The sequence below is a fragment of the Plodia interpunctella genome, chromosome 7 (assembly GCF_027563975.2).
Source record: "Plodia interpunctella isolate USDA-ARS_2022_Savannah chromosome 7, ilPloInte3.2, whole genome shotgun sequence".
In the NCBI taxonomy this organism is placed as follows: Eukaryota; Metazoa; Arthropoda; class Insecta; order Lepidoptera; family Pyralidae; genus Plodia; species Plodia interpunctella.
The window spans coordinates 1,585,807-1,613,468 of record NC_071300.1 but is presented as its reverse complement, the minus strand read 5'-3'; the positions used below and the strand labels follow the sequence as shown (position 1 = coordinate 1,613,468).

At 35.7% G+C, this 27,662-nt stretch overlaps 1 protein-coding gene across 4 annotated transcripts; it reads left to right on the top strand.

Annotated features, from left to right (window-relative positions):
• Positions 1–526: 526 nt before the first annotated feature.
• LOC128671199 (leucyl-cystinyl aminopeptidase-like) lies at positions 527–27,408 on the top strand. 4 transcript variants are annotated; one of them, XM_053747500.2, is made up of 15 exons: positions 527–545; positions 10,455–10,648; positions 11,776–12,479; positions 12,881–13,036; positions 14,076–14,396; positions 15,505–15,688; positions 16,699–16,934; positions 17,727–17,907; positions 19,400–19,598; positions 20,546–20,820; positions 21,858–22,054; positions 22,763–22,930; positions 23,743–23,956; positions 25,204–25,351; positions 25,899–27,408. In XM_053747500.2, exons 2-15 carry the CDS (start codon positions 10,469–10,471, stop codon positions 26,168–26,170), a joined length of 3,435 nt encoding a protein of 1,144 aa, XP_053603475.1. In that variant the 5' UTR covers positions 527–545; positions 10,455–10,468; the 3' UTR covers positions 26,171–27,408. The 4 variants fall into 4 exon arrangements, with proteins under 4 accessions (XP_053603475.1, XP_053603473.1, XP_053603474.1 ...); XM_053747498.1 differs by lacking the exon at positions 527–545 and adding an exon at positions 1,431–1,591; XM_053747499.1 differs by lacking the exon at positions 527–545 and adding an exon at positions 9,883–9,983.
• The last annotated feature ends 254 nt before the right edge of the window (positions 27,409–27,662 follow it).

Sequence of the window (27,662 nt, the reverse complement as noted above, 5' to 3'; positions counted from 1 at the left end):
TTTTTCTAGTAACATCCTTTACTCCTAAATGCATTGCATGCATAAAATTACAGCCAAATATATACTTAAGTTAGTTAAAAGGTATACGTATTAATAGAAAATTTGATCCCGTAGTCACCACTTCGAGTTAATTCAGTTATATTATTTTAATTTTATAACTCTACTCCTAAATTAGGCAAACTGAATTCACAAAATCTTTTAAAAAACTGCTGCTTTACTACGAGTAAGTAATCGTGATTATATGGTATGAAATAGATACGCCAATACCTATTTGATAATCTATCTGATAAGCAACGCTTAGTCATAAATTGAACCCCAAACAAAGACCCCTTTAGAACTTCTAATTTCCCATGGCAACACAGGAAAACATAGGGAATCACCCCAATTCTCAATTTAAATCGTGGCGACTCTTGGCGCGGCGATTCATTTTTTGTTCTTTTTTCGTGGATGTCAGTGGCCAGTAGTGTACCTATTATTATTTTTTTAATACTTTTGACCTCACATGTAACCGGCCAGTAATTTTCAATTGGGGATCTCCAGATGAGGTAAGTACCTATTAACTAGATACTTTGTAAGGGATCTGGTTACATCCGGACTTAATAAAATACTTCCTTTAGGTACGCTGTCTGCAAGGTCGATTATATTTCAACTGTGAAGTATAACTATATCTAAACCTTGAGGGCTAAATATTACAACCGCTTTCACGGCTAATCCGCTTGACCGATTTTGAAGAAATGAAGTATGCATATAATTTAGACATTTTTTTTTCAAAAGTGAAACCAATTAGGGGTTGACTTTTGAAAAAAAACATGTACTTATAATGTGGTGCGAAACTTTGTGTTCCGCTTTCGCAGAAAAATTTATTAACGCGGGCGAAGCCGCGGACAAATTTAAGTTGTATAACTGCAATTTTTTATATTATATGTACAAAACTTCGATGTTTTCTATATTACAATCTCGGCCCAAAATTTTGAGGGTACTTAGTTCATATCGCAACCTAAGATTGCAACTAGCAACAATATGGAAAATCAGAGGTAACAGAGGGACAAAACAATGCTTGTATCATATTCGTCGCACCAGATTACCAGAAACATCGGTTTCAGTTACAATAACAACATTTGACTCATTTCACATCTGTTATAACAAAGCCTCTCAACAAAGAACTCAACGTCTTGATATACCGAATTATAATGCAGATGTCACAGTCACACATAAGAAAAAAACAATAATTTCCACTGAGTAACATAATATCAGCAAGGTCGGTGGAAAACGTCGCGAAGGTAGACTTTCCTTAGTGTTAACCAGCCAATTTCACAGACCTTCTTCGCCCCCCGCTGCCAGTGGAACCACAGTCGAATTAGGAATACAACTCAGGTGTACGAGAGGTCTTTGTAAATTAGCCGTGAAGTACGTAAAATAATGCTCAATGTAGACGCATATCGCCCATAGATTCAAGCCGCGCGACCAGCGCTCGCTACGCCTTTGCAGTTTTTCTTTTTTTTTTAAGTTCATAGTGCATGTTTGTGGTTTTTAATTTTGTGTTTGTGTGTTTTAGTTTTCGAAATTGGATTTGGAATCTCTTCAGTTAACGGTAATTTTATTTTATTTTTTTTTAATTTCTCATTATTAACGACATGTGTTTGAAGATTAAAACAGCCTAATTCTTGTGTTCTGTAATTGTTTTACTTAACGTGAACGTTATTTTAAACATCTCATAACATAATGCAAGTCGTATGGACTTGAATTGATTCTTATAGCATCAATTTTACCTATAACGCCATCAGAATGGAAAACACTTTTGCACATTTTTTAAACTAATATTTCTAGAATTGCTTTATTTAATAGTATTGATGAAGAAGCAGAAGGTACTTTGAAATTGAATTGCCAACTTGCCAACGTAACTACACATATTATATATAGTTGTGTTTCTCATAAACGAAGGTGTAAATCAAGAATGATTTACATCATTAGCAGTTAAGAAAAATGGATTGTTCATTATCTAACGCAGGTATTTAGTAAAAATCTATTGTGTGTAAAACTAAGGTTATGAAGGTTTAAATAAACGCACCGTTTTCTTAACACTATATTCTTAGTAACCATTATAATACGGGGGGCGTACTCCCGAAGAACTATTCGATTAAACATCACTCTGAATTAACATTTTTTTGACGTTAATTTGATAATGGTAGAGTGACGACGGCGCAAAATCGGAGTCGACTATTTTTATTCATTTAATTTTTAAAATGTTTCTTTTTCTATCTAATTATAACATGCCAGTATATATTGCAATAATAACGTCGGCCTGTTATTATATGTACATAGACTGACGTCAAACCCCATTAACAATAAGTTAATATTGACATAATAACATTAAATATTTGCATACTATTTATATGACTAGATAGGCTTGCTCTATACATACCATGATACATAGGCTGCTATTTATGTATCCGGAATAACAAAATTAAACAAACATATATTATTACATATGGTTTTATTGTTTCTCGAAGTATTCTCCGCGATGATCTATGCACTTCTGCATACGATGAAACCAATTTTCAAAGCACTTTTTCCATTCTGATTGAGGTATGTCCAAAACGTGTGTTTTGAACGCATCAACGGCCTCTTCGCGGCTCGAAAAACGTTGACCACGTAATTTATTTTTAATGTTTGGAAATAAATAAAAATCATTGGGTGCCAGGTCGGGGCTGTACGGCGGATGACCCGTCAATTCAATCTTTTGACCCTCCAAAAAATTATTTGTTTCAGCCGACTTGTGGCAGCTAGCATTGTCGTGATGAAGTATGATTCTGCGTTGTGGGTTATTCATACGTATTTTTTCAAAGACTTCTGGCAAACAAATGGTGGTGTACCATTCAGAATTAACCGTCCTACTATTCTCTAGTGGCACTGTAGCTACATGTCCGTTGATACTAAAAAAACAAGCGACCATTTGCTTTAAAGTGCTTCTCGCACGAACAACTTTTGTTGGATTCGGTTCATCTTGAAAGACCCACACCGTTGACTGCTGTTTAGTTTCAGGGTCATAAGCATAGATCCAGGTTTCGTCACCTGTGTAGATATTATAAACAGCTTTTGACGTGCCACGGTTGTATTTTTTTATCATTTTCTTACACCAGTCGACACGAGCCTGTTTTTGATCTACGCTCAAGTTGTGCGGAATCCAACGCGAACAAATTTTTTTAACAATTAAATGTTCGTGTAATATCGCGTGTATACTCGTCATACTAATGCCCAGAGACGCCTCTATCTCGCGGTATGTAACATGACGATCTTGCATTACTAATTGTCGCACAGCATCAATATTTTGTTGTACCACTACCGATTTAGGACCACCCTCCTTAATTTCATCCGTGAGCATAGACCGTCCACGTTGAAATTCCTTAAACCAATAATACACAGTGGTTTTCGATGGTGCTTCATCTTCAAAAGTTAAAATCAGTTGTTCGATGCACTGTTTTTGAGTTAATCCACGCCGAAAATCATAATAAATCATCGCGCGAAAATGTTCACGAGTTAAATCCATGGCAATGAAGACAAGCTATTTTCAAAATTGGCGCCAATTGAAAAAAACAAATGACAGGGACATGAAAAATATTTATTCTCTAGCCGAAGAGTTCTATTTTCAAATGTTGTAATTACTTTTTAAATATTCTAGAATTATTGGCCAGTTCCGGATACATAAATAGCAGCCCTCGTACATAATCATATTGTAACCTATTTAAAGTAAATAAATATTTTTTGATTTGATTTGATTTTGTCAAAATGTCTAGTCTGACCGGGAGAATGACGATGGCGAATAAAAATAAAATGTATTTTTTTGAGCAGCCAGGCACGATTTCGCTGTAGGCATACACGATTATGCAACTAATTTTGTTTCAATTAGGTTAATGGTTGATGTGCTATCGAATATAGTGTAATTTTTTCACACCGACTATACATGAAATATGCCCTTTCTTGTATAATTTTCACAACCTATTCAGTAATAGCATTCAAATGCCAAATCATTAAAATGCCAAATCAGTATTTGGCATTTTAATGATTTTTTCGATTTTCGACACGACTCGTTGCGGGTTGCAGTAATGGCTAAGCGTGCGCCGGCACTGACTTGTAATAAGTAATAACTACATTTATTTTATACATTCATAAAATATAAGATTTGTTTCTTTATTCATAAAACACATACCTATACAGACAAAACATCCGTCATGAAGATACGCATTTCTTTGCATTCGGGTAAAAAAAATGCACACCGTTTGCGTAACCAGTACTACGCGCGCTTTTTTTCCTATAGAACTGTGGCTGACTCTCGGTCTAAGGACATTATCCCAGAATCTAATGAAGTCTCGCTGCGTGCGTTACAATTAGTTAATAAATCAATATAGAACTTTATGGACAAATCACGCAGAATGAGTTAGCACCAAAGTAAGCCAAGTCTCGCAGACATTGTTTTGTGTGATATTGAGAAGTCTAAGATTTCACAAAATAGACTTGAGTGATTCACCGTTTGATTACTTTATAGTGTAACGACCGTGAAGTAAACCTCATTATGTTCCCTGTCTGTTGACAAAAACAAAGTTAACAATTGTCTTTCTGTCTGTAAGGCTAGACGTAACTTGGCATTAAAGTTTTCTTCAATACGTTACTAATGGCACTTTTTCTGGGGATTATATAACAATAGTACCTAAACAAATTACTCCTCATTCTGCTCTCAATAGCGAGTGCAAGTTTTAATTTCAATATATCTATGTTACATTATACTTTGCAGGAGGGTAAAGTTTATCTACCCCTAATGTACTTAAAATACCAGCTCCATACTGCACACTCAGACACAGGCCGACGCAAAAGCGTGAACATTCCGTAATTTGTATGAGAGTTTTTATTTATCCCAATGGAATAAATGTAATAATAGTATACGGAATCCACCACAGTTTGCGGCAAACTGTTCGACGTCAGTGTTGAGCGGCATAAGACCTTTTTTGTGTCGATGGTTTACGAAAAGTTTTCTGGATGGCTTTCTAGTTCATCTTAAAAAAATAAATATATTTTTTACCTTTTTATAATAATCATCATCACCTCCTGTTATGTATGACACAATAGACAATTCATGTCTTGCTCCGAAAGAAACAGAATACCAATATTCAAAATCAAATCAAGGCACCGTGATTTTATTTACCTTCAAGCATATCATTACAATCATCAAAGAAACGAGAAATATTTCAAAACGCACGCCTTATCACCGACACGCGTGTTCGCCACGCTAGAGCCGACATTACGCCACCCGTGACCTAACTGATCACACACTGGTTTGATAGATATTTTTTTTATTACAATAATTTCAATAATAAAACTAGGTGGAAAGTCCGTCTGGCCAGCCTTGGGCTTCGAAGCAAAAGACTTTGTAAGCCCTTCTGGCATAATAGGGACCAACACTGTTTGAATGAGTTTCTTTCGGCATTTCTTCTCAGCAGTGGTCGTTCCGAAATGCTAGTGGTTTGTAGCTTTGGTAAATATTATTTAATATAGGATACGACGTGAAAAAGTGCCTGTGAAGGCCTAATTTCTGAATAAATGATTTGATTTTGATTTTTGATTTTACTAAAAAGAATACGCACTCAATTGGGCCGTTGCAAAAATAGTCTGACTAGTTGGGTTGGGATATTGTTAAATACTTTTAAATATTCTTCTTCTTCATAGTCGTATTCCTCAAGGCTGAGGGTCGTGGTCATTGCGTGGAACGAAACACACATAACTTTCTTGGCATTCATAATGGAGTGGTTTGCCACGTTTGGTGTTTAGCCTTCTCCATTTCACACACAAACTAATAAGAATCAACAAGTGTGCAGGTTTCCTCACGATGCTTTCCTTCACCGGAAGCAAGTCGTGGTCGATGAAAACTACTATACATGAGTCAGATTGGTATACAAACTCATGTGGCACGAGTAGGATTCGAACATGGGACTTTCGATCCACAGGCGGGCGTCTTAACCATTACACCACCACTGCTTTTTAAATATTGGGATACTGTTAAATCAGTTACTAGTGGACCCTGGACGGGGACCTGCTTAACGGCTGAGGACGAAACCGAGAAAACATTAAGAAGAGAGTCGGAACTACGATTTAGCAGTAGTAGTTCCGAAATGGTAGTACCTAGTTAGACTGTACACTTTCACTTGCGTCATTGTCACTAATTTTCCAGTTGTAGTGATAACAATTGTTTTTTTTAAACATTTGTTTCGTTTTTCGTTTGTAATGAGCAGGACCCGCATGGCACACAATCATTACAAAGTCAAGGGCCCTAACCTAAACCATCAATAACTCACGACCTTGTCGGTTGCGGCATACAGCTGAATGTATTGCTTCAAAACATGTACGTATATAAGGGGGTCGAATTTATCGAGCCCTCCCCAAATATTATTTTACTTTTGAATCAAAATGTTCGACATGTAAGCTATAGTCACGAGATGGCACAGAACAAACCTCAATAAAGACTTATTGATAGCTGCACCTCGCTGTGTTACCAGCGTAATTGTGTACAAAAAATACTTACGTTTTTATGCACAGTAGCACTATCTAGCACCATAGACTGTCAGACTTGTTGATGAAATCCTACAGGAATCGAGTACTGTCGGGATATAAAGTACCAAGTTACAAACTTTCGCCTTTATAATATGAGTGGGATCAGAAGTGGGATAGTGGGAGTTACTTCGTGTTGTTCACTGCAGAGAAATATATTAAAACTTAAGTAAATCGTTCCGCTATCTTTTTCTGTCTGAATGTATCTTTTCCACGCCTCGCGCCGCTAATCTGTAAACCTCACTTGTCTTTGAAAATAGAAAATTAAAGGAACATAACCTTACTCATTTTCACTATAGATATATAATATTATAATAAAGCCTTTATTACTGAAACTATAACTATTTTTTTACAAAATATCCCTTTAAAATTACAACGGATTTCCCGGCTTAGTGTTGACCGTATCAAATGACACTATCCAATGACACACAAGTCTCTTCTAGCTGCCTCCATTTTCTATCATTGTCTTTCCTTGTCCAAGTAATTTTTCCTATCTTCCTTATATCGTCCACCCATCTTTTAATTCGTTTTCCTCTCCTTCTTTTTCTACCTCTTTGCTGTCATTCTGTTATTATTCTTGTCCATTTCTTCCTGCTTTGTCTAGTCATGTGTCCAGTCCAACGGCGCTTCAACTTTTTATCTTTTTAAGTAGATCTACTTTAGTTACCACTTTCATTTCTTCTGCACTTTTGCGGTCTTTCAACGTGACTATATAGATACGTTACACTATGTACGTTTTATGAGTACGTAGTATGTGTAAGTTACTGTAGGCGTACGAGTGTAACCAGAGATTATCTTCAATTACCCATCATTACATCACTGTGTATATCTGTAGGAATTACCTAACTCACAAATTCCTACTCATATTTTATGAATGCAAAAGCAAAATTACTTTTGTATGATGTAAGTACACAATTTACATACAATTCATACTTCCATATTTAATATTGTAAATTCTAAAGTCTGTCTGTGTGTAACGCTTTCACGGCTAAAACACATATTTTGATGAAATTTAGAACAGACTTAGTTAATGACCATGTCAATATTTCAAACATATGAACCCGAGGGTAACAGCTAGTAATGAATAAATATCTTATCTATCATTGCCATGTCAGGGTTCAAAATTTTATTTTGATGTCTGTCAAATTGTATAATAACATACTACCTACGAAAAATTTGCAAAGCTATGACGTTGACCTTGCTTTGGCCGTGACCGTGCCACCATTTGAAGATTACATCTCCTTCCTATTGTACATTATTATATTTACTTGCACACATACCTACTTGAAAACCGTAACCGTATATATATAATGTTACAATGTTGTACATTGCAATGAAATACATATTTATGTATACTCACTAGGTGCGCCTTCGCTCACGTGGGAATTTTGGTATAAAAAGTAGGTACGCCTGCTTGTAACAAATTTGAAAAAGTTTGTATGAAAAACTTACATATTATAATAGAAATTGATTATTGTATGTACACTATTTAAGCAATCAATACTCCTCATTTAACCAAAGAAAAGTACCCAGGTACTTATTTACCAAAAAAAAATCGGTTTCTTCACTTCCAAGTCCCAAGTATTACGATTCCACTTGAAAATAATAATTCGGTGAGCATGTAGCTGTCAATATTTACAGGGAAACTGTTTGTCGTCACTAACTTCCTGCATTCAGTGGTTTCGTTGAATCAATATAAATGAGAAACTCACGCCAATCGGCAACGGTTTGCTTAATCGATATTACTGGATCATGTATATGATCGAGTAATCGAGATTACAATTTTTAGTCGTTATTTTCGCGAAATATTTATTTTTCAAAGATGCGAATCTTTAGCAGAATTTCTGATCGTGTCACATCTATTCTCTCGCTTTTATATATACCAAATAGATAGTAATTTCATAGCACAGACCTCAACCTATTTGTGAATCAACCTCAACCTTGTGTGAATAGCGTTTTAGGTACTCGATATACCTTGACAAAAGAGCGCGACTGAGAAAGAGGGGAATAATATATTACATCATGAATAGATGTGACACGATCAGAAATTCTGCCTTTACATATACCCTAAAATTCCAAGATAACAATTTCATAGCACAAACCTCAACCTATTTCTTACTAAGATGGGAGGGAAATGTGTAACTTGTGTGAATCGCGTTTTAGTTACTCGATATACCTTGACAAAAGAGCGCGACTGAGAAAAATGGGAAAAATATATTACAAATCAAATGCGACTTTTAAAGGCAGGACATATAGTGTAACTACTGCGAATAAAAATATCCAAATATAATAGTAACATTTCATCAGAGATTTCTTTCGGCTAAATCAGTTTCTATGCTTGCTTTGTCATAAATATCAATATTGTTTAGTCTAGGATCTTGTCATACAACTTATCACAGATACACATGTAGCCACATGCGACTGATACGCCAAAAATTTAATAAAACAGCTAATCAGTCCCGGATACTTCTTGTAACATCCCAAAACACTTGATAAATAAATAAGTTAGTTATTTATGCGCAGAGTTTATAATATGTATTTACATATTTTTTTGTTTGATCGCGCTAATCTCGGAAATTACTTTTTTCTTTCTTATCGAATTATTGCTTACACTTGCGTCAGATGTTTATTTCAAGTTGCCTAAAGGTATTTGACATGACAACGACCTGCCGCCTAGTGGCACAAAAAGTATACAATAACACATATATACTGGTAAATTAAATAGTGAACTATTGTGTACAGGTTTCCTTAATTTGTTTTCCTTCACCGGAAGCAAGTTATAGCCCATAAAAACTACTATTCTATATTAAGTCAGATTGTCATACAAACAAACGTGGCACGAGTAGAATCCGAACCTGGGACTGTTGATTCCCAGGCGTCTTGACCACTGAACCATCACCGCTTTATATATGAAGGTCGATGTATCTGCACCAATCTCTATTACGCTATTAAACACGTTAATTGTTTTTAATTGTTTTCAAAATTAACGGTTCAACGTTTACGGTAAACGATAGCTCATAGACGTTACTAATTACCAAGAAACCAATAAATTATATTAACAACCTGTAAAGGATGTCAAGAACGGTGAGAAAAAGATTCTCATGAAGAAGATTTCATTCATTTCTGTGGACGCGAGTGACGCTTTTTAGTAGTGAAAATTAACTTGAAATTTCTCAAAATCAACCTAATATTCCTTATCTTACTTACCACTTTCTATGTATCTAGTTATTTTGTTAAACCCTGTGTATATGCATAATTAACTGTAGTTTATCGTCAATGTGTGTAGGTAGCAGACGTCCCGATTTTTTACTCCAGAATTTAATGTCCGGCGTGGTACAGCAGCTCTGTCCCGCTTTTTGGATTTGCAGTCCGAAGCAATAAAATAGGTATTTTTTCCTATTATGTCTCGCGTTTAACAAAATCGACTTTATAAGAATTAGGATTCAAAATCCCGCTTTGTCAAAAAAAAAATCCGGGCAACGCTGGTACTTAGGTACCTACTTACTTTACGTAGTTACATCGTATACTTGCAACTTATGGATGTATATCACAAACAATCACAAGACATGAATCCCCAATAACCCATTATGGAAGATTGCTTCGGTGACTGCCGCCAAATTTGACATGAATATGTAATGGCGTCACAACGAGCCTTCTATATACGCCAGCAGCGGCGTAACTAGATGACTATATGGGCCTTGGCGCAAAAAGGACAGTGAGAGAGAGCTGAGATATTATGAGTGATCATCTACTGTCATGTATTAGCTACAATTCGGGATTGAACGAAATCTTTTCAGCGGTCTCGTCAACTTGTTCCTTAGAAAAAAAATACATAGAAAATTTTGTTTTGTTTTCAGAATGATTTGACACCATGACGCTGTCGAACAGCCGCCAGCAGTTCCTGGCGTACGAATCGCACGGCGACGACATCCAATACGGCCGCAGAGGGGGCATGTTTGTCACCACCTGCGTCTGCGTCACGTTCATACTGACCGCTGTGATGGCCGCCGTCCTCGTCGGCGTTATAACCTACTTCATTACGTTTTTTAAGGTTCGTAACAGCGATTAGAAAGTAAATTAAGCTAAGAATCTGGCGGGAAAATGTTCTGTCCTTCGACGAGAAACTTTGGCCGCCAGAAAAATTCTAACTGTGTGTTGTCCTTACCACATATTATTACAATACTTCCAATTCATACATATTATAAAAAGAAGTCCCCTTGTTGCATCTGTCTGTAGGATGTAACCATGGATTTAATAAGTACTTCGTACAACCAGAATACCTATTAATTGAACGTATGGTATGAACGTGTTAAATTCCAAAACTACCTACCGGACAAATTTTTGTATGGTTTTCGTTAATAAATAAGTTAAATTATTGATCAGTACAGATGTACTTACAAAAATGCCTACTTACCTACCTTCCTGGTAGATAATGAAGACCCCGTCAAATCTTATGACGCAAAGGTTAATAAAATAAGCAATAGCATAAAATATAACCCTGCTTATCTCAGTACTTATCTACACAAAGTGCCTCATTTATCAACATTCAAGGACGGAAGCAATGAACTCGGACGTATACGCGACCTTTGACATCTTGGACGCGTGTTCATAAAAAAAATAGGTAAACGTCAAAATGACAAGACACTCAGCCGATACGACGACAATCGAATCGAATTGAACAGTGCGGGAGATATTTAATTTTTGTTTTGTTATTAAATATTGATAAAATAATTCGAAATTCAGTGCCAAGATGTGGAACGACGTATAAAATTATTCTGTTTTTATAATTCCAATAATTAGCATTTTCAACTGTGATATTTTATTTGTTAACGATAGTTATGTATTTGAGATTATTTTTTATCTTAGTTTTAGTCGTGATTTTAAGTGAAAAAAATGCTGTAAGTATTTTTAGATAATGCTGGATTAAATGATCTTTATTTGTGGTTGCTAAGATATAATAATTGAAGACATTAATAAGTGAAGTAGGTACAAGAAAATGCGGCAATAAATTAAAAATGAGACTTGATGAAAAATTCATTTTAACAGAAAAATATAATTAGGTGCTAGACACAAAAAACTTATTGATACAAAAAGATTTAAATACCTAGTTCCTTCTTATATTTAAGATACACTAAGTTGAATTTACACAATGATAAACTTTTTATTATTATTTTTCAGCTCTCTAATGCTAAGCCAGCGGAATTCTGGGATGACGCTGAACTCTTCACTCAGAGCAGTTCCCCGTCGCCAGACCTTCGACTGCCACCCACCGTAGTTCCCAGTTTCTACAGACTGAAACTCATAACGGACTTAGGAAACTCCAACTTCAGTGGTGAAGTCTACATAACCATAAGAGCTAGTCAGAAAGTCAAAGAAATTATACTACACTCAAAGAATCTCAGTATTAATGATAATGCTACTCTTACTGAACAAATATATGAGAAAGTTGAGACGATACACCGTTCGAGACGCCAAGCGGAAAATGCACCTTTTCCTGAAACAAACGCCACAGTTACAGAGTCATCTACAATCAAGAATGATACAGCATTTTTAAAAGTGGAAAGTGAAAACGTAACTCTACATACTTCTGAAGCTGAAACTGTTTTAACGGAAGCTCCAACTACTGTGAATCCTGCAACACCCGAGGTTGTCCCTGATCCAACATCACCCGCCGTTGATACACAAGTGACCCACAGTAGTGTGCGTAACATTAAGATACTCTCAATCACACAAGTGTCAGGAGACAGGCTAATCTTGAGATTAGCTACTTCTCTGACACCAAATGTAGATTACACTCTCCAACTTTCCTTCAAAGGAGCTATCTCAAATTCGATGACTGGTTTTTACAAAAGCACATATGAAAATAGCAAAAATGAAATCAAGTAAGTATTCTTTTATAGTTCTTTATTACTAGTATTTTCAGTTTTGATGTATTCTAGTGCAAACGAGGTATTCCTCGAAGCACACTTGTTCTGAGTGCACCTTTCGAACCGCACCAAAAAATACCTTGTGCAAGCATGCTGGTCAAACGATTGTGTATCTAATGTGGTTTGTGCAATTTACTGGTTAAGTGTTAATCTTGGATGTGTTAAAGAAATCTTGTTACCATTGCTCTAAAAATCTCTTTCTTGTTTTCTTTAACACAAACTCTGTTAATGTCAAAAAATCACCCGATTCTTTTTCTTCCTTTAAGTCATAATAGCAGACAAATTATATTAATTTAAACTAGTTGGTAGCCATCACACCATAACAGAATAGATTTAAAATATTTTCTTTTATTCAGTAAGTTGGGTGTTACCCAGTTCGAGCCCACATCGGCCAGGGCAGCTTTCCCCTGCTTCGACGAGCCAGCTTTCAAAGCCAAGTTTGAGATCAGCATCGCACACCCAAAGAATCTCACTGTGCTTTCTAATATGAAGGTTGCCACTCAGGAAGATATGTGAGTTCATTTCATTAATGTGATATCGCTCGAAATATATTTTTCATATCAAATCAATCAATCAATATCTCAAAAATGAATATAAAAAAACTTTGCTAATGGTAGCATCTGAAATTTAGTATTTATTTATTATTTAGATTTTATTTATCAACCCTGTTATTCACAAGAAAGATGAAGCATACTTTAAGCTGAAGTTTTGTCTCGTTCTGTCAATGCCAAATTTTGTTGTGCAATAAGTACTGACCAAACATACTTTAGCTTAAAGTATGCTTCATCTTTTTTATGAATAATAGTTAGTTTCTGCCAAAGGTTACGTTCTGCCAGTGGTAAAGTTCTTGCCACTGAACCGATAGGTCTCGGGTTCGATTCCCGGTCGGGTCATGATGGAAAATGATCCTTTTCTAGGTGGCCCGAGTTTTGGGATTATTTTATCTATATATGTATTTGTTATACAATATCGTAGCAAGCGTACACTTGGTTGGAACCATAGTAGCAACCGAGGAAGCAAGGTCCGCAAAAAGACTCATTTAAATTTAAAATTATTCTCTATTGTGTTAACGTATTGAAAGTGTATAATTTAATGAAATTATTGTGATTTGTATCTAGAATTAAATTAAATAACATAGGAAGGAAGGAGCGGAGTCTCCTCCAGTCTGCACAAGCATATTTTTGCTTAAAAGGAGGCTCCAACAACATGCACAACCATTGTAATTCATAGATACCCAATAAACATATTTTATTTTATTTATTATTTTTATAGTATCGTTCAGTTGGTATCCGATAACACAAGTATCGAACTTTGGGGCTAGCTCAATCTGTGTAATTTGTCCTAATATATATATTTATTTATTTATTTAATGGTGTTTCCTAATATATTTATATATTTAATGGTGAACTGATTGTTAACTGGATTGGAATTACGTTCATATTATATTGTACTACCATGCATATGAGTTTAGTGTTTAGTGTTTTGTGAAAAACTGTTTCTGCTACTCACAATACTAATAGCTAATACTAAATTCAATCTATTTTGACACAGGCCACAAAAAGAATCTTGGCAGTGGACACACTTCGAAAGATCTGTCAACATGTCGACATACCTAGTTGCATACGTAATTTCCGACTTTAAATCCCTCGAAACTAGTTACTTGAGCAAGGACAACGTAACCAAGACTATAAGGATATGGACCAGGCCCGAATTGATACAGAAAGCGAACTATGCGTTGAAAATTACACCGGAACTTTTGAGATATTACGAAGACGTTTTTGGTGTGCCTTATGCGTTGGAGAAGATTGATCTGATTGCTATTCCTGACTTCTCAAGCGGTGCTATGGAGAATTGGGGGTTGATTACGTTCAGGTAAAGATTTATCGTTTTTTAGGGTTCCATACAAAAAATAAAAAAACGGGACCCTTATAGGATCACTCGTGAGTCCGTTTGTCCGTCCAATTTGCTCTGAATCTACTGGACCAAATCAGGTGAAATTTGGTAAGATGGTGTAATCCTATGACCCAAACAATCTTGTTAATTAGGAAAATAAGTCATATATCAATCATATCATATTCCGGTGAAGGAAAACATCGTGAGGAAACCTGCACACTAGTTGATTATTAACTTGTGTGTGAAATGGAGAAGGCAATGGCAAACCACTCCATTACTAATGCCAAGAAAGTTGTGTGTGTTTAATTCCACGTAATGACCACGACCCTCAGCCATGAGGAATACGACTATGAAGAAGAAATCATCAAGTAAAAAGGGCTTGTTATGAGGATCTCAAATATAGTTTTGTTATTATTGTAAAATAAGCAGTTTCGATGTTATTCATGAAAAAAGACGATAATTGACAATGACGTATTAATTAATTCAAGAAAAAAATTATAGGTGGCACTAGTTGTTACAAATTTACGTAAAATTGGAAAGATGGTTGCTGGGCTCCAACGCTCAACGGAAGCAACCGGGAAAAAGTTCATACGAGAGAGAATATTATTAATGTGAAAGTCTGTTTGCATGTTAGTTTATCCGTCTTTCACGTCAAAAGGTAATAACAGATCAAGGTGATTTTAGTACGTACATATAGTTGAAGAGCCGGAGACTTGTCATAGTCTACATTATAATTTTAACAGCTAGTACAGTCGACAACACATTAACCTACCCAAATACATTGCAAACTCGCCGCTATTGCCGCGCCATAGAGGTTCATGAGTCTGAAACGGTTCTCCGACAATTGCTTCATCTACGAACGATTCGCCGACAGAATAGAGCAGACATTCTGTCGGCGAATTGTTCGTAGATGAAGGGTTCTGTCGATCAAACGCCCGATGTCGAAACATTCTGTGGACGAAACGTTCGTAGACGAAGCAATTGTCGGAGAACCGTTTCAGATTCGAGGTTCATGCGTGGTAACTCGTAGTGCCGTTGACTGTAGCTATAGTTTTCTCGGGTTATGAATATCGCCGTCCCGCTGTAGAGAAACGACGCTGCTGTTCTCGTCGGCGGACGGGGTGCCGCGCGACCGGCAGAATGTGGCGATCGACGTGGCGCACGAGCTGGCGCACCAGTGGTTCGGCAACCTCGTCACCATGGCCTGGTGGACCGACCTCTGGCTCAACGAGGGGTTCGCCACTTACATCGAGTATGTCGGCGTCGATCATGTAAGTCATATATACCTTTTGACCATGTACTTTATTGTGTACATACATTGTTATATTACTGATAAAAAATTATACATAAGTTTATATTTAAAAACTGGCATAATAGGGACCAACACTGTTTGAATGAGTTTCTTTCGTCCACATTTCATCTCAGCAGTGGTCGTTCCGAAATTCTAGTAGTTTGTAGCTTTGGTAAATATCATTTAATTTAGAATATGACGTAAAAAAGTGCCTGTGAAGGGCTAATTTCTGAATACATGATTTAATTTTGATTTTCAACTTGTTAATCCTACTATAATTTGTAAATACGAAAGTTTATGAGGATATATGTTTGTTACTCTCACGTGAAATCTACTGGACAGGATTATTATGAAATTTTTGGCATAAGGGTAGAATATAATATACATAGGACCATAAGCTCCAGTACAAAACATACTGCAGCTTTAAGTATCCTTTAACTTTTTTAAGTCTAAGAGGGTTTAGGAATTATTTATACGTTTTACTTTCTAAGCTTATATTTGATACACTAATAGAACAGAAGGACAGACGGACAACAAAATGATAAATAAGGTAAAAACGGAATCCTATAAGGGTTCCGTTTTTCCGTTTTTCAAGGTAAAAACGGAATCCTATAAGGGTTCCGTTTTTACCTTTTGCGGTACGGAACCCTCAAAATAATATGGGGATTTTAATTAAGCTTTATATTCTGTGTGTTCTGTTTTTATGTAGCAAAGTCAATACGATTTTTCTATCTACAGGTGCACATACTATTGTAATTAATTTAGTACAAAAATAATAATTTCTTTAAAAATTCAAGAAATACATTTGTAGAGCTATCCTATCCAGTCTCAAATCTATAATAATAATAAATATATTATGACGAATCACACAGATTGAGCTAGCCCCAAAGTAAGTTCAAGACTTGTGTTATGGGATACTAACTCAACGATACTATATTTTATTATAACGATACTATATTATATTTAGTCTGAACACCGTTCCATCTGCAGATCGAACCCGAATGGAACATGTTAGAATCCCTCACTAGGGACAAAATGGATCTCCTCCGCTCTGACGCCTTGAAGAACACCTCTCCGGTGTCCCGCAGAGTGGTCGACGCTTCCGAAATATCGCAGAAGTTCGATGAGATCTCGTACACGAAGGGGGCCAATCTGATCAGGATGTTGAATCACACGATCAGCGAGGAACTGTTCAGGAAAGGATTGGTGCATTATCTCAATCAGTGGTAAGTTCTTTTTTGTGACTAGTCAACATTGTTAATATTATATGTTTTATGAAAACCCTGTTTGTTTAGGTATTTAAAAGGTAAATAATCTTGTAAACGTCTTTTTTAACCCCCGACGCAAAAGAGGGGTGTGTTAAGTTTAACGTGTCTGCCTGTGGCATCGTAGCTCCCAAACGGATGAACCGATTTTCGTTTAGTTTTCTTTTTGTGTTATAGATAATTTTATCGCGAGTGTTCTTAGCCATGTTTCCATGAAAATCGGTTCAGCCGTTCAAAAGTTGGAGCGAAATGAATATTGAAAGTCGGGTTTTTTTAATTTGTCTAACAAATAATTATATTAAGATATTCTCTAGAGTGCCGGTTTTCTCACTAAGTTTTCCTTCACCGGAAGCTACACTGGTGATCTATGAAGTCCATACTATTATAAATGCAAAAGTCTGTCCGCCTGTCTATTCCGCTTTCACGGCTAAACGGCCGAACCGATTTTTATCAAATTTGGTATGCATGTCATTAAAAGTATCTATGTTAAGTTCCCGTGGAATATCACGCATGCGCGCAATAAGCCGCGGGAAATGCTAATCACAACATAGTATTTTAAAAAAATCCTAACTTCCCTCATGCAGAACATGCAGACATACAGACATGTATGTCTCTATGACGATCTCTAAAACTACGCAACGTATTAAGATGCTGGTTTTTAAATACAGTGATTCAGATTCATTTAAAGTTTAATAATATTAAAATCAGAAATGGAATTTATCATCGGCTAACTAGTTTCTTGCTTTTCCTCAGGAAATACACAAACGCAGAAGAGAACGACCTATGGGAAGCGATGTCGACAGCCACGTCATCCTCGCCAGAGTTCAGCGACCTCTCGCTAGTGCAGTTCATGAACACCTGGACGCGGCAAGCGGGGTACCCGGTACTCAATGTTAAGAGGGATTACGTCAATGGAGAAGTTGAATTCAATCAGGTTAGTTGTCTCTTTCCGTCTCTCTGTATATCTCTTTCATTATGTACTACGTAATAAGATAGACAGTCATTCTGTGACGATTTGAAAATGCTAAAAAAACATCACGTGATTAATAATGGAAGGCTCCAAATTTTTGTTTTGATGACTATTCTAAGGCTCTTATATGAAACGCCAGTGAAAAAAATACTGTGATAATGACAATACTTTCAATGATATGACAAAAATAAAATCACACATTTTTTCATAGACTTGGCCAAACGCTCCATACTAAATGACACGAACTAATGACGTCACAACGTGCGAAAATGTTCGCGAAGAAAGATATGTTTGTTCGACATACATAGCCACATTAAATATTACGTTTATGGTGATGACTTCTTAATAAAAGTTGTTACAAATTTTTTGTTATTTATGATGGTTACATTTGAAATGAAATGAAATGAAATGAAATATATTTATTTCCAAAACGGAGATCAAAATCCTTATGCTACAATACATATACCCTTAATAAGTAATGTTAATTAACCTTATAAAAATAAATAGCATTTTGGTTTACTATTGGCCCCACACTAGGCAAGAATGCCTGTCCTGTGGCAGCCGTTATTGTTTAACAAACATTGAGAAATAAATCAGACTACCGGCAATAAAAATTTAAATTAATAATAAAAAGAGGAAACATAAAAACTTATAAATTAGTATAAGACGAAATACAAAAGTGCTTTTCAATCTATAAACGTTTTGCTAATATAGAACAGAATAATAATAATAATCTGGCATAGCAAGTAAATATTAATAACAACAAGATCACTAATCGTACCTGTAAAAGTGCATTAGATTCATTAAACTCATTTTAAAATGCGCAGGAATTCTTCTGTGTAATCATAATTCCATGGAAGTATTAGTGAAAAATTAATTTATTTTTATAATTTCATACTTTTTGAAAAAGGACTTTCCAACCAGCTTTTAATCTTCGTATTTAGATCCAGCCGCATTGTTACAGTCTATGAATTATCGTAATTATACTAAATATATCTATTTTATCTAGATTATGCATATTTTTTACAATTCTCTGACTTTGGCAACTACCCTATTTTTAACGAAATAATTATGGTATCTCATAACTATTTACAGTAATGATATGAAAAACTTCTGGAATCGAACTGGTTCAATTCCCGCTCGATTTCAGATTTTTTTCTAATCTCAATGTTGTTTTCAAAAATAAGTGAAAAAGCATGTGTGCCATGTATAACAAATCCATTTAATTACTGTAGTTTTTATAATTACAATATGTTCGCGCCAGTTGTCCAGTTGACTATCCCCGAGATGCCGCCCCCCACTTAATACCTCCCCCGCGAGTGTCGTATATAAGCTATCGTATATATCTAGTAAAACATTAAATCTCAAGTACTGTATGCAAGTCAAATTTTTCATTATTATCCTGATCGCAAGACACCTAGGCTCCAACACAATAAATGAATATTGCAATTTTCAGCGATTATTCACAAGCAGCAAATCCCCTTACCAAAGCATGGTGGACCAACTGTGGCAGATTCCCATAAGCTACACGACCGTGGATGCCCCGTTAGCAAACTGGACCACGAAACCGAAGATTTGGCTGAAGGAGAGGTCGAGGACGTTCGCACTGCCAATTGACAAGGAGCAACCGTTGTATGTCAACGTGGATTCTGTCGGTGAGTTGTCGGTATTCGTAAACAGTTTTATAGCATCTTATTAGTTGTTTGTTATTTGACGACCTCGATGGCGCAGTGGTAAAGTCCGGTCCCGGGTTCGATCCCCGGTAGGGTCATGATGGAAAACGATCTTTTTCTGATTGGCCCGGGTCTTGGATGTTTATCTATATATGTATTTGTCCTATCCTTGAGTTAGTATCCCATAACACAAGTCTCGAACTTACTTTGGAGCTTGCTCATGTAAGTTCGAGACTTGTGTTGTGGGATGTGCGCGTGTGATTTATTTTATATATTTATTTATTTATTTTATTTATATATTTTAAATGATAATTGTTATTTATATCTGTTGGTACTGCCCACTTGATGAAATTTAAAAGTTATAAAATTTTTTACTCTTACAAATTGCAAGAAACATTTTCGTTCGTGTAGGATCTTGTCTGAGTATATATTGTAAATATTTATACTCGGTATTTGACAAAGATTGTTTATTTAGGGCTGGTAAATCACGAGCAATACATTTAAAAGTAACAACAGCTAAAAAAAATGGTGGATGACGGCATTTGTTTTGAAGAAAGAAACATCTCGTCGTCACAGCGCATGCGCGTAGAATCAAATGAAAAGATGTCAAATCGTTCAGCAAGAAATACCATTGTGGTGTGTGGTCCCTCCCTAGAGTAGAACCACTCCAAATCCTCCCGTGGATTTCGCCCGAGGGGACTAAGGGACTATGCCTTAACAGCTGATAACCCGCAATAGCATCCCCAAACAGAGCTGACGTCAGGCGAGCAACCGGTTGTAAAAGCATAGCCAAATTTCAACATTTTATTGTTGATTGTTAACCTGAGCTTCGGGGCGTCACAGCTCCGGGAACTAGCGAGAGAGATATAATGGAATATTATTTACAAACAAAAAAAATCTTCAAAACTAAATCAGCATTTTTACTCCAGGCTACTATCGCGTAAACTACGACAAGAGAAACTGGGAGCTTTTAAGCAAAGCCCTCAAATCCGGCCAAGTGAAAGCTCCAATCACGAAAGCTCAGCTTATCGACGACGCTTTCAATCTGGCCAAAATTGACCAATTAGACTACAGTTACGCACTAGGGTTAACCACTTGTGTTATGAATGGCGAGGACTCCAAAATCGTATGGGACTTGCTCCTTAATAATATGGCCTTTTTGAAACACAATTTGAAGACCACGTCGGGATATGTATATTTTCAGGTGAGTGTGTTTTTGTGATTTGTGATTCCTAACTAATTGTTGTCTACTTTGTCTTGAGTCTAACATTCTACTTGGGGCAAAAATACATTTTTTGTATGTTTGTAACGCGATAATTTTCGAAACGTTGGTCTGACTTTGATGAAATTTAAAAGGTATGTAGGATATGCCAATAGAATTTTTAAGTTTGTGGGGCAACAGAATCGGTTCAGTCGTTTTTGAAATATTCACAATTTTCTAAAAATGTATTGTATTCGCAAGGTCTAAGTTCGCGGCGAACAACTAATATGAAAAAGGCGAGAGTAAAGAAATTGTTTATTTGTTAGTTTCCTCTTCACGCTCAATCTACTCAACCAATCTTCTTGAAATTTTGCATACATGTAGTTTGAAATATGGAGAAGAACATAGGTCTAAGCCGCGGGCAAAAGCTAGTATTACATAGCGTAACTAACATTTACAAAACATAATTTATATATCTTAACCTTAGTCAGAAATCACACTACGTATTGGTGAAAACCGCATGAAAATTCGTGCAGTAATTTTAGACTTTATCGCGAACAGAGAGACGCGAAATGTACCTACTATTATGTCGTTAATTAATATGAAAACTGGCCTTAGAAAATTACTCGATTGTGTGAAGTATTGATACTTTTATGTCAACACTTTCATGGGATGATACTTTTTTTTTCTCATGCATGAGTACAGTATCGATACTTTCTATTCTATGACGATCGCCGTGGCCTAAAGGTCACCATGCCGAACTGCTACACTGGAGGTCCCGGGTTCGAATCCCGGTCAGGTCAACATGAAAAATGATCTTTTTCAGATTGACCTGGGTCTTGGATGTTCATCTATATATGTTATACTATAATCATAGTATTGTTGATTTAGTATCCCATAACACAAGTTTCGAACTTACTTTGGGGCTAACCCAATCTGTCTCATTTGTCCCTATTTATTTATTTAATTATTCGATACCGTGTCCCTGCGCGGAATAGGACTTTGTTTTATTATATGTGAGGTTTTACTTATTACTTTAGGATTACATGAGAATGATTCTGAAAACCCAATTATCCCGGCTCAACTTCGGTCTGAACAAGCCGAAGGACGACAACGAAGCTTTCCTCATTGAGAATCTCGTCATGTGGGAGTGCTTCATGGAGTCACCCAGGTGTTTAGACTGGGCCAAGGCGGAGTTCGAGAAATGGGTCGCGAAGAGAAATTTGGGAGAAAATCCGTGAGTATCCCTCAACTAATTGCGCTATAAATCGACTGACTGTTGGTGTGATTCTGATGAAATTATAAGGTATGTAGGATCTGTCAATAGAATTTTTAAGTTCGTGGGTCATCAAAATCGGTTAAGTCGTTTTTGAAATATTTTGTAAAAATTTATTGTGTTCGCGAGAATGCATCACCGTTGCATAATTTGTATGAGTGCTTTTATTTACCGTAATCCAAACCAGCAATGTGTGCTATGCCGAATACGTAAAGTGCGGCGAACTGGTCCGCGCAAATGATGGTCTATTCTCCAATTTGGTAGAGATTGGAGAATAGACCATCGCTCGTTATGTGGTTATCCTACTAATATTATAAATGCGGAAGTTTGTGAGACACAAATACATACATAATGTGTATATGTATGTTTGTTACTCTTTCACGCAAAATCTACTGGACGGATTGTTATAAAATTTAGTACACGAGTAGAATATACATACAAACACATAGGGTACTTTTTATCGCGAAACTCTCACGGTAGCGGAGCCCCGAAACGTAGCTAGTAATTTATAAATATAACATTACTGCTTCTGGACTCCCACTTTTCGAGGAATTTCTGGAAGATTTTGAATGTTGATAAAGTTTATATCAACATTCAAAACCAAGTTATGCGTTTTGTTAATTCATTGTATGACAACACAGATAATCTAATCCATTGTTATACTTTCAGAATCCCAAGTTACCTCCGTTCTTTAGTCTACAACATCGCGCTAAAACACGGCACTCGACGAGAGTTTGACATAATTTGGGACGAATTCATGAATTCCACAGATCCCAATGTTAAGAGTTTACTGATTAACAGTCTACCGTCTACCAGGGAGGAAGGGCTTATTACTACGTAAGTTGATTTTTTTTTAATAGCATACATGTGTTCATAGTTTGAATAATTCATCAACTTGGGGCAAAAATATTTTTTTTATATGCGTTTATGTATGTTTGTATCGCAATAAATTTCTAACCGTTGGTCTGATTTTGATGAAATTTAGAAGTTATGTAGGATCTGTAAAAATAATTTTCAAGTTCGTGGGGCAACAAAATCGGTTAAATTGTTTTTTAAATATTCACGATTTTGTCAACAAATATTGTGTTGGCGAGGTCCAAGTTCGCGGCGAACCACTAGTATTTTTAATTATTTATACCTGTGCTACTTTACCGACGCGTATTGTTTTTGTGATATATGCTGTTTTACCGACACTAATATGTTACGACCCGAGTTCGGTGTAAAGGTCACCATGAATATTAGATGATATGATAACATTGAGACGTGAAAGAAAACAAACAAACAAACACACTTTCACACATTAGTATGATAGTAGTATATGTCTGGGATATGCCAAAGTCATCCAAATTGATATGCATTTTTCAACCATATTTTTTTTATCTGCCACAGCACAGGGAGCTTGCCCAGTGTGGTATATTACCAATAATTCATTTATTCATTCCATAGACAAAGAAAACGAAAGACGATGGACTAGCGTAGCCAAATGAGATAAAACATTTCCATACAACCTCTCGGCGCTCATACAAAACGACAGATCAACAATTGATTTGAACCTTTGCATTCTATTTAAAGTTTCGAGTAACTACTAGATGGCGCTGTCTGTTAACAATCGAAGTCTTTTCCCTTTCTACAATTATTTTTTATTTCAGTTTACTAGAGAAAAGCCTAACAGACATACCGAAGCAATACGCCGTGGCGGTGTGGAGTGTGGAGTCCTCGGTCGGCACCCGCATCGCCCAGGACTTCCTCGTCGAGAACTTCGATAAAGTTTACGCGAAATTCACCGAAATGGACGCTTTCATGTTCTCGAACGTTCTCAACGGCGCTTTCGGGTTTATTGCCACTACTAATGAATTGAATAAGGTATGTTTGATGTACAAGGAAGAATGTGAAGCAATTGAACGAGGGCTCTGTGTCCTTTTGGTTTGACGACCCCGGTGGCGCAGTGGTAAAGTGCTTGTCTCTGAAACGAGAGGTGCCGAGTTCGGTCCCAGGTCGGGTCATGATGGGAAAATAATCCTCATGTGTAAAAGACACGTGCAACGGTGACTTTGACATGTCAGCTACTGTCACTATACATGTGAGTATGCAATGTAGACTGAAACAAGTTTAATTGTTAGAAAAATTGAAAAAACCCCGACTTTCGATATTCACGACACAACTTTTGAACGGCTAAACGGATTTTCATGAAACATGGCTAAGAACACTCGGGATGAAATTATCTATGACTCAAAGAAAAACTAAACGAAACCGATTGGGAGCTACGACGCCATAGACAGACACGTTAAACGTATAACACCCCTTTTTGCGTCGGAGGTTAAAAACGGAAGTATACTGGCACGAGCATAATTTGCTTAAACGGTGATCTCAAGCTAAAGGGGTCTTTTAAGGCTTTTCTGTTAGAGTATGACAAAAGGTAGACTTTTGATGTACCTATTAGAAAATTATTCTCTCTCTGTTATCCTCCCGTGTTCACGGTTGACGCTCGTGGTCCGTGTGAATATATACTAAAGTTTTTAAAATTTGGCTCTGTTTTAATTTCGGTCGCCAGCCTGACCTCAACCTTTTTTGGGAATGCCATAGTTGCCTCTTTGCTATCAGGACCTCTTATCCCGTAGCCGCCTCGTACGACATTCACGTGAGGATATCGAGTGGTCCAATTCTAGATACAAAACTATTTTTGGCCTGTGTCTGTGTGTGTATCCGTGGCCTAAATGGTCATCATGCCAGATCTGCTACACTGGCGGTCCCGAGTTGTTATTATAATTTTTCTTTTCACCTGTTCTTTGAGTGAATTTACAATAAAGCCTTTGTATATCCTGTGCTATACAAAATGCTAAACTGTTGGTATTAGAATATGCTCTCGCCTACCATGAAATAAAACACGTGCCACGTCATTGCACCCAACACGTTCTCAATTGTTTTTTACACGATGTGACACACAATATGTTAAAAAGATGTTGATAGGTAAAAAACTACGTATTTGTATATTTCGTGGTACGCCTTCTGTACTTAGTAGGTTAAGTTTGATTAATTAAAGTAAAATGTTATATATCTAATATTCGATGGTGAATAATAACAGATTACTAATTCAACTTACCCTCTTCCAGTTGAAATCGTTCGCAATGCAGCACAAAGACAAGTTGCTGCCAATGTCCCAGACGCTCCAAAAACTGGTCGACACAGCCACGCTCCGTATAGACTGGGTGCAGCGACACGCGAAGGAAATCAACCAGTGGTTCGAGGATTACGTCAAAGGTAATATTTTTCCCGGTAGTAGTTTGTAGCTTTGGGAGTTAATGATTTAAAATTGGACGTACAAAAGTGCCTGTAATTTTTTTTTTTTCATGAGATTTCAGACAAAAATGCTGCTTTTACAGAAAAATCGGTCTTAAAATGTTGTAACTTTTGCACGAGACTAATTTATGCTGCTTTGGAAAGTTACAAGAACTCCGTCTGGCCACTCTATTATTCTTTTCCGTACAAACTCAAACATAAATATAAAATATTAGATGTTGCCCAGGGCTTCGGTCCCATAGGAATTTTGACATAAAATATATCCTATAGCAATCTTGGATAATGTACCTTTCTAATGGTGATAGAATTTTTGAAATCGGTTCGGTAGTTTCGGTGATTATCCGCCTCAAACATACAAAATCACAAACGCTTACCTCTTTATAATAATAGTATAGATTTAAAAAAAACTAGACGGCTACGTAAAATAAGATTATATTTTTCGTAGAATTTCGCAAATTAAAAATAAGTTTATTTCCAATTAAATAATTCACGTTATGTATTTGTTCAGGTAAAATTGAAGGAAACGAAACCAACGGACAAAACGAACCAATTAACAGTGCCAACATAACAATTGTTCCCGACAGCAGCGCCAACATAACAGAATTTGTTCCCGATAACAATGCCAACATTAAGGAAAAAATCAATGCCAATATTACGGACGTCGTTCCCGAAAGTGGTGCCAACAAAATAGACATTGTAAGCAGTACCAACATAACAAATAGTGATGTTACCGAGCTTCCCAAAGAATTGAATAGTTCAACTACTGCAGCTAGTCTGTAGTCGAAAATGTATTTTTATTGGATAAAAATTTCTGAGGCAAAAGTAATTAAGTCGTAGTATGTGTCAAATAGGTGCGAAGTTTTCACTGTCGCTTTATTTTATCGTGTCCGAGCACAATATTATTATTAATCAATAATTTTCAACGTATATAACAAAAATAATTAGTTTGATCACACTAAATAATCATCAAAATTTTACATCCTTACAAATTTTATATTAGCCAATACGAATACGTCACGAATATTCTCCGATATAATTTTAAAAAAGTTTGTATAAAATAATAAAACTTTACATTCTAGTCGAAATCTCGTACTGTTTCTATATTATTTGTACATAATAAGCAAAACAGTAGGACCGATATTTGACTTTATTTATTAATTAATTTTATTAATTTTAATTTATACGAAATGAAAGTGTGGGTAACACTCAAAAATAATAACACAATTTAATCAAATAGTGAGAATTAAAAAAAAATTAATCTAATATAAGTAATATAGCGGATATTATTGAAATAAACACATATTTTTATCATATATATTTTTGTCACATTGTATTTATTTTTTGTTATTATGTTTATATATTTTTGAGTGAATTTTGAAGTACTTATACCAAATTTTAATTTTGTATTAAGAATTATTAAGTGTTTTCTGTCAGTATAATGTGTAATTTTATCCTGAACATTTATATGTTAGTTGCCAATCTCATTTAAAAATAATTGATAATTATTAGGGTTTAAATTTTAAAACCTTTGAATTTATACTTAATTTCTCTGTGCAATTTAATAATTTATACACTTTATTTATATAAAACTGAAGTTTGTATACTTTTCTGTGCTAAGCTTTTACATAATGTTAAAAAATTAAAATTTTACCTTGAATACATCGCATTAATTAAAGATCACAATCTCAAATATGCTATTTTATTAACTATACAGTAGAAAGTACGTGATATCAATGTATCAGTTCCTATTTTTAGTGTGTAACTTCAGTAAATGTATTGCAAAATGATTTCTCAAATTAAAATCTAAATTATTGGTTTGCTTAATACAATTCTAATCTAAAACTAAGCATTGGTACAAAACATTGTCAATATTAGAACATTGAGTTCTTAGTATACTATATTTTTAAGAGCAGATATATGTATAATTTTGACACCGTTTTGTAATAAGGCTGTTTATATTTAAACAAGTATGTTTTGTCCGTGTTCAATATTAGTGAAATAAATAATTTCTATTCTTATTTTTTCTTTCTTTTAATCCGTACAAGTAACAAATCTTAGTCGTATACCTTTCCAAAAAAAAAAATATATTTGTCAGCGATCAGACTGTATTTGTAATGTACGGTTTAGAGTCATGGATTTAGTAAGTACCTACTTCGCCTACTAATTCCATGTTACCTCTTGCATCTCACTCGACTGACTGAACTTTGGCAAAGTTTATATTCAATGTTGCCATCCTGCTATTTAAATTATGAATACCGCATTTTCATATATA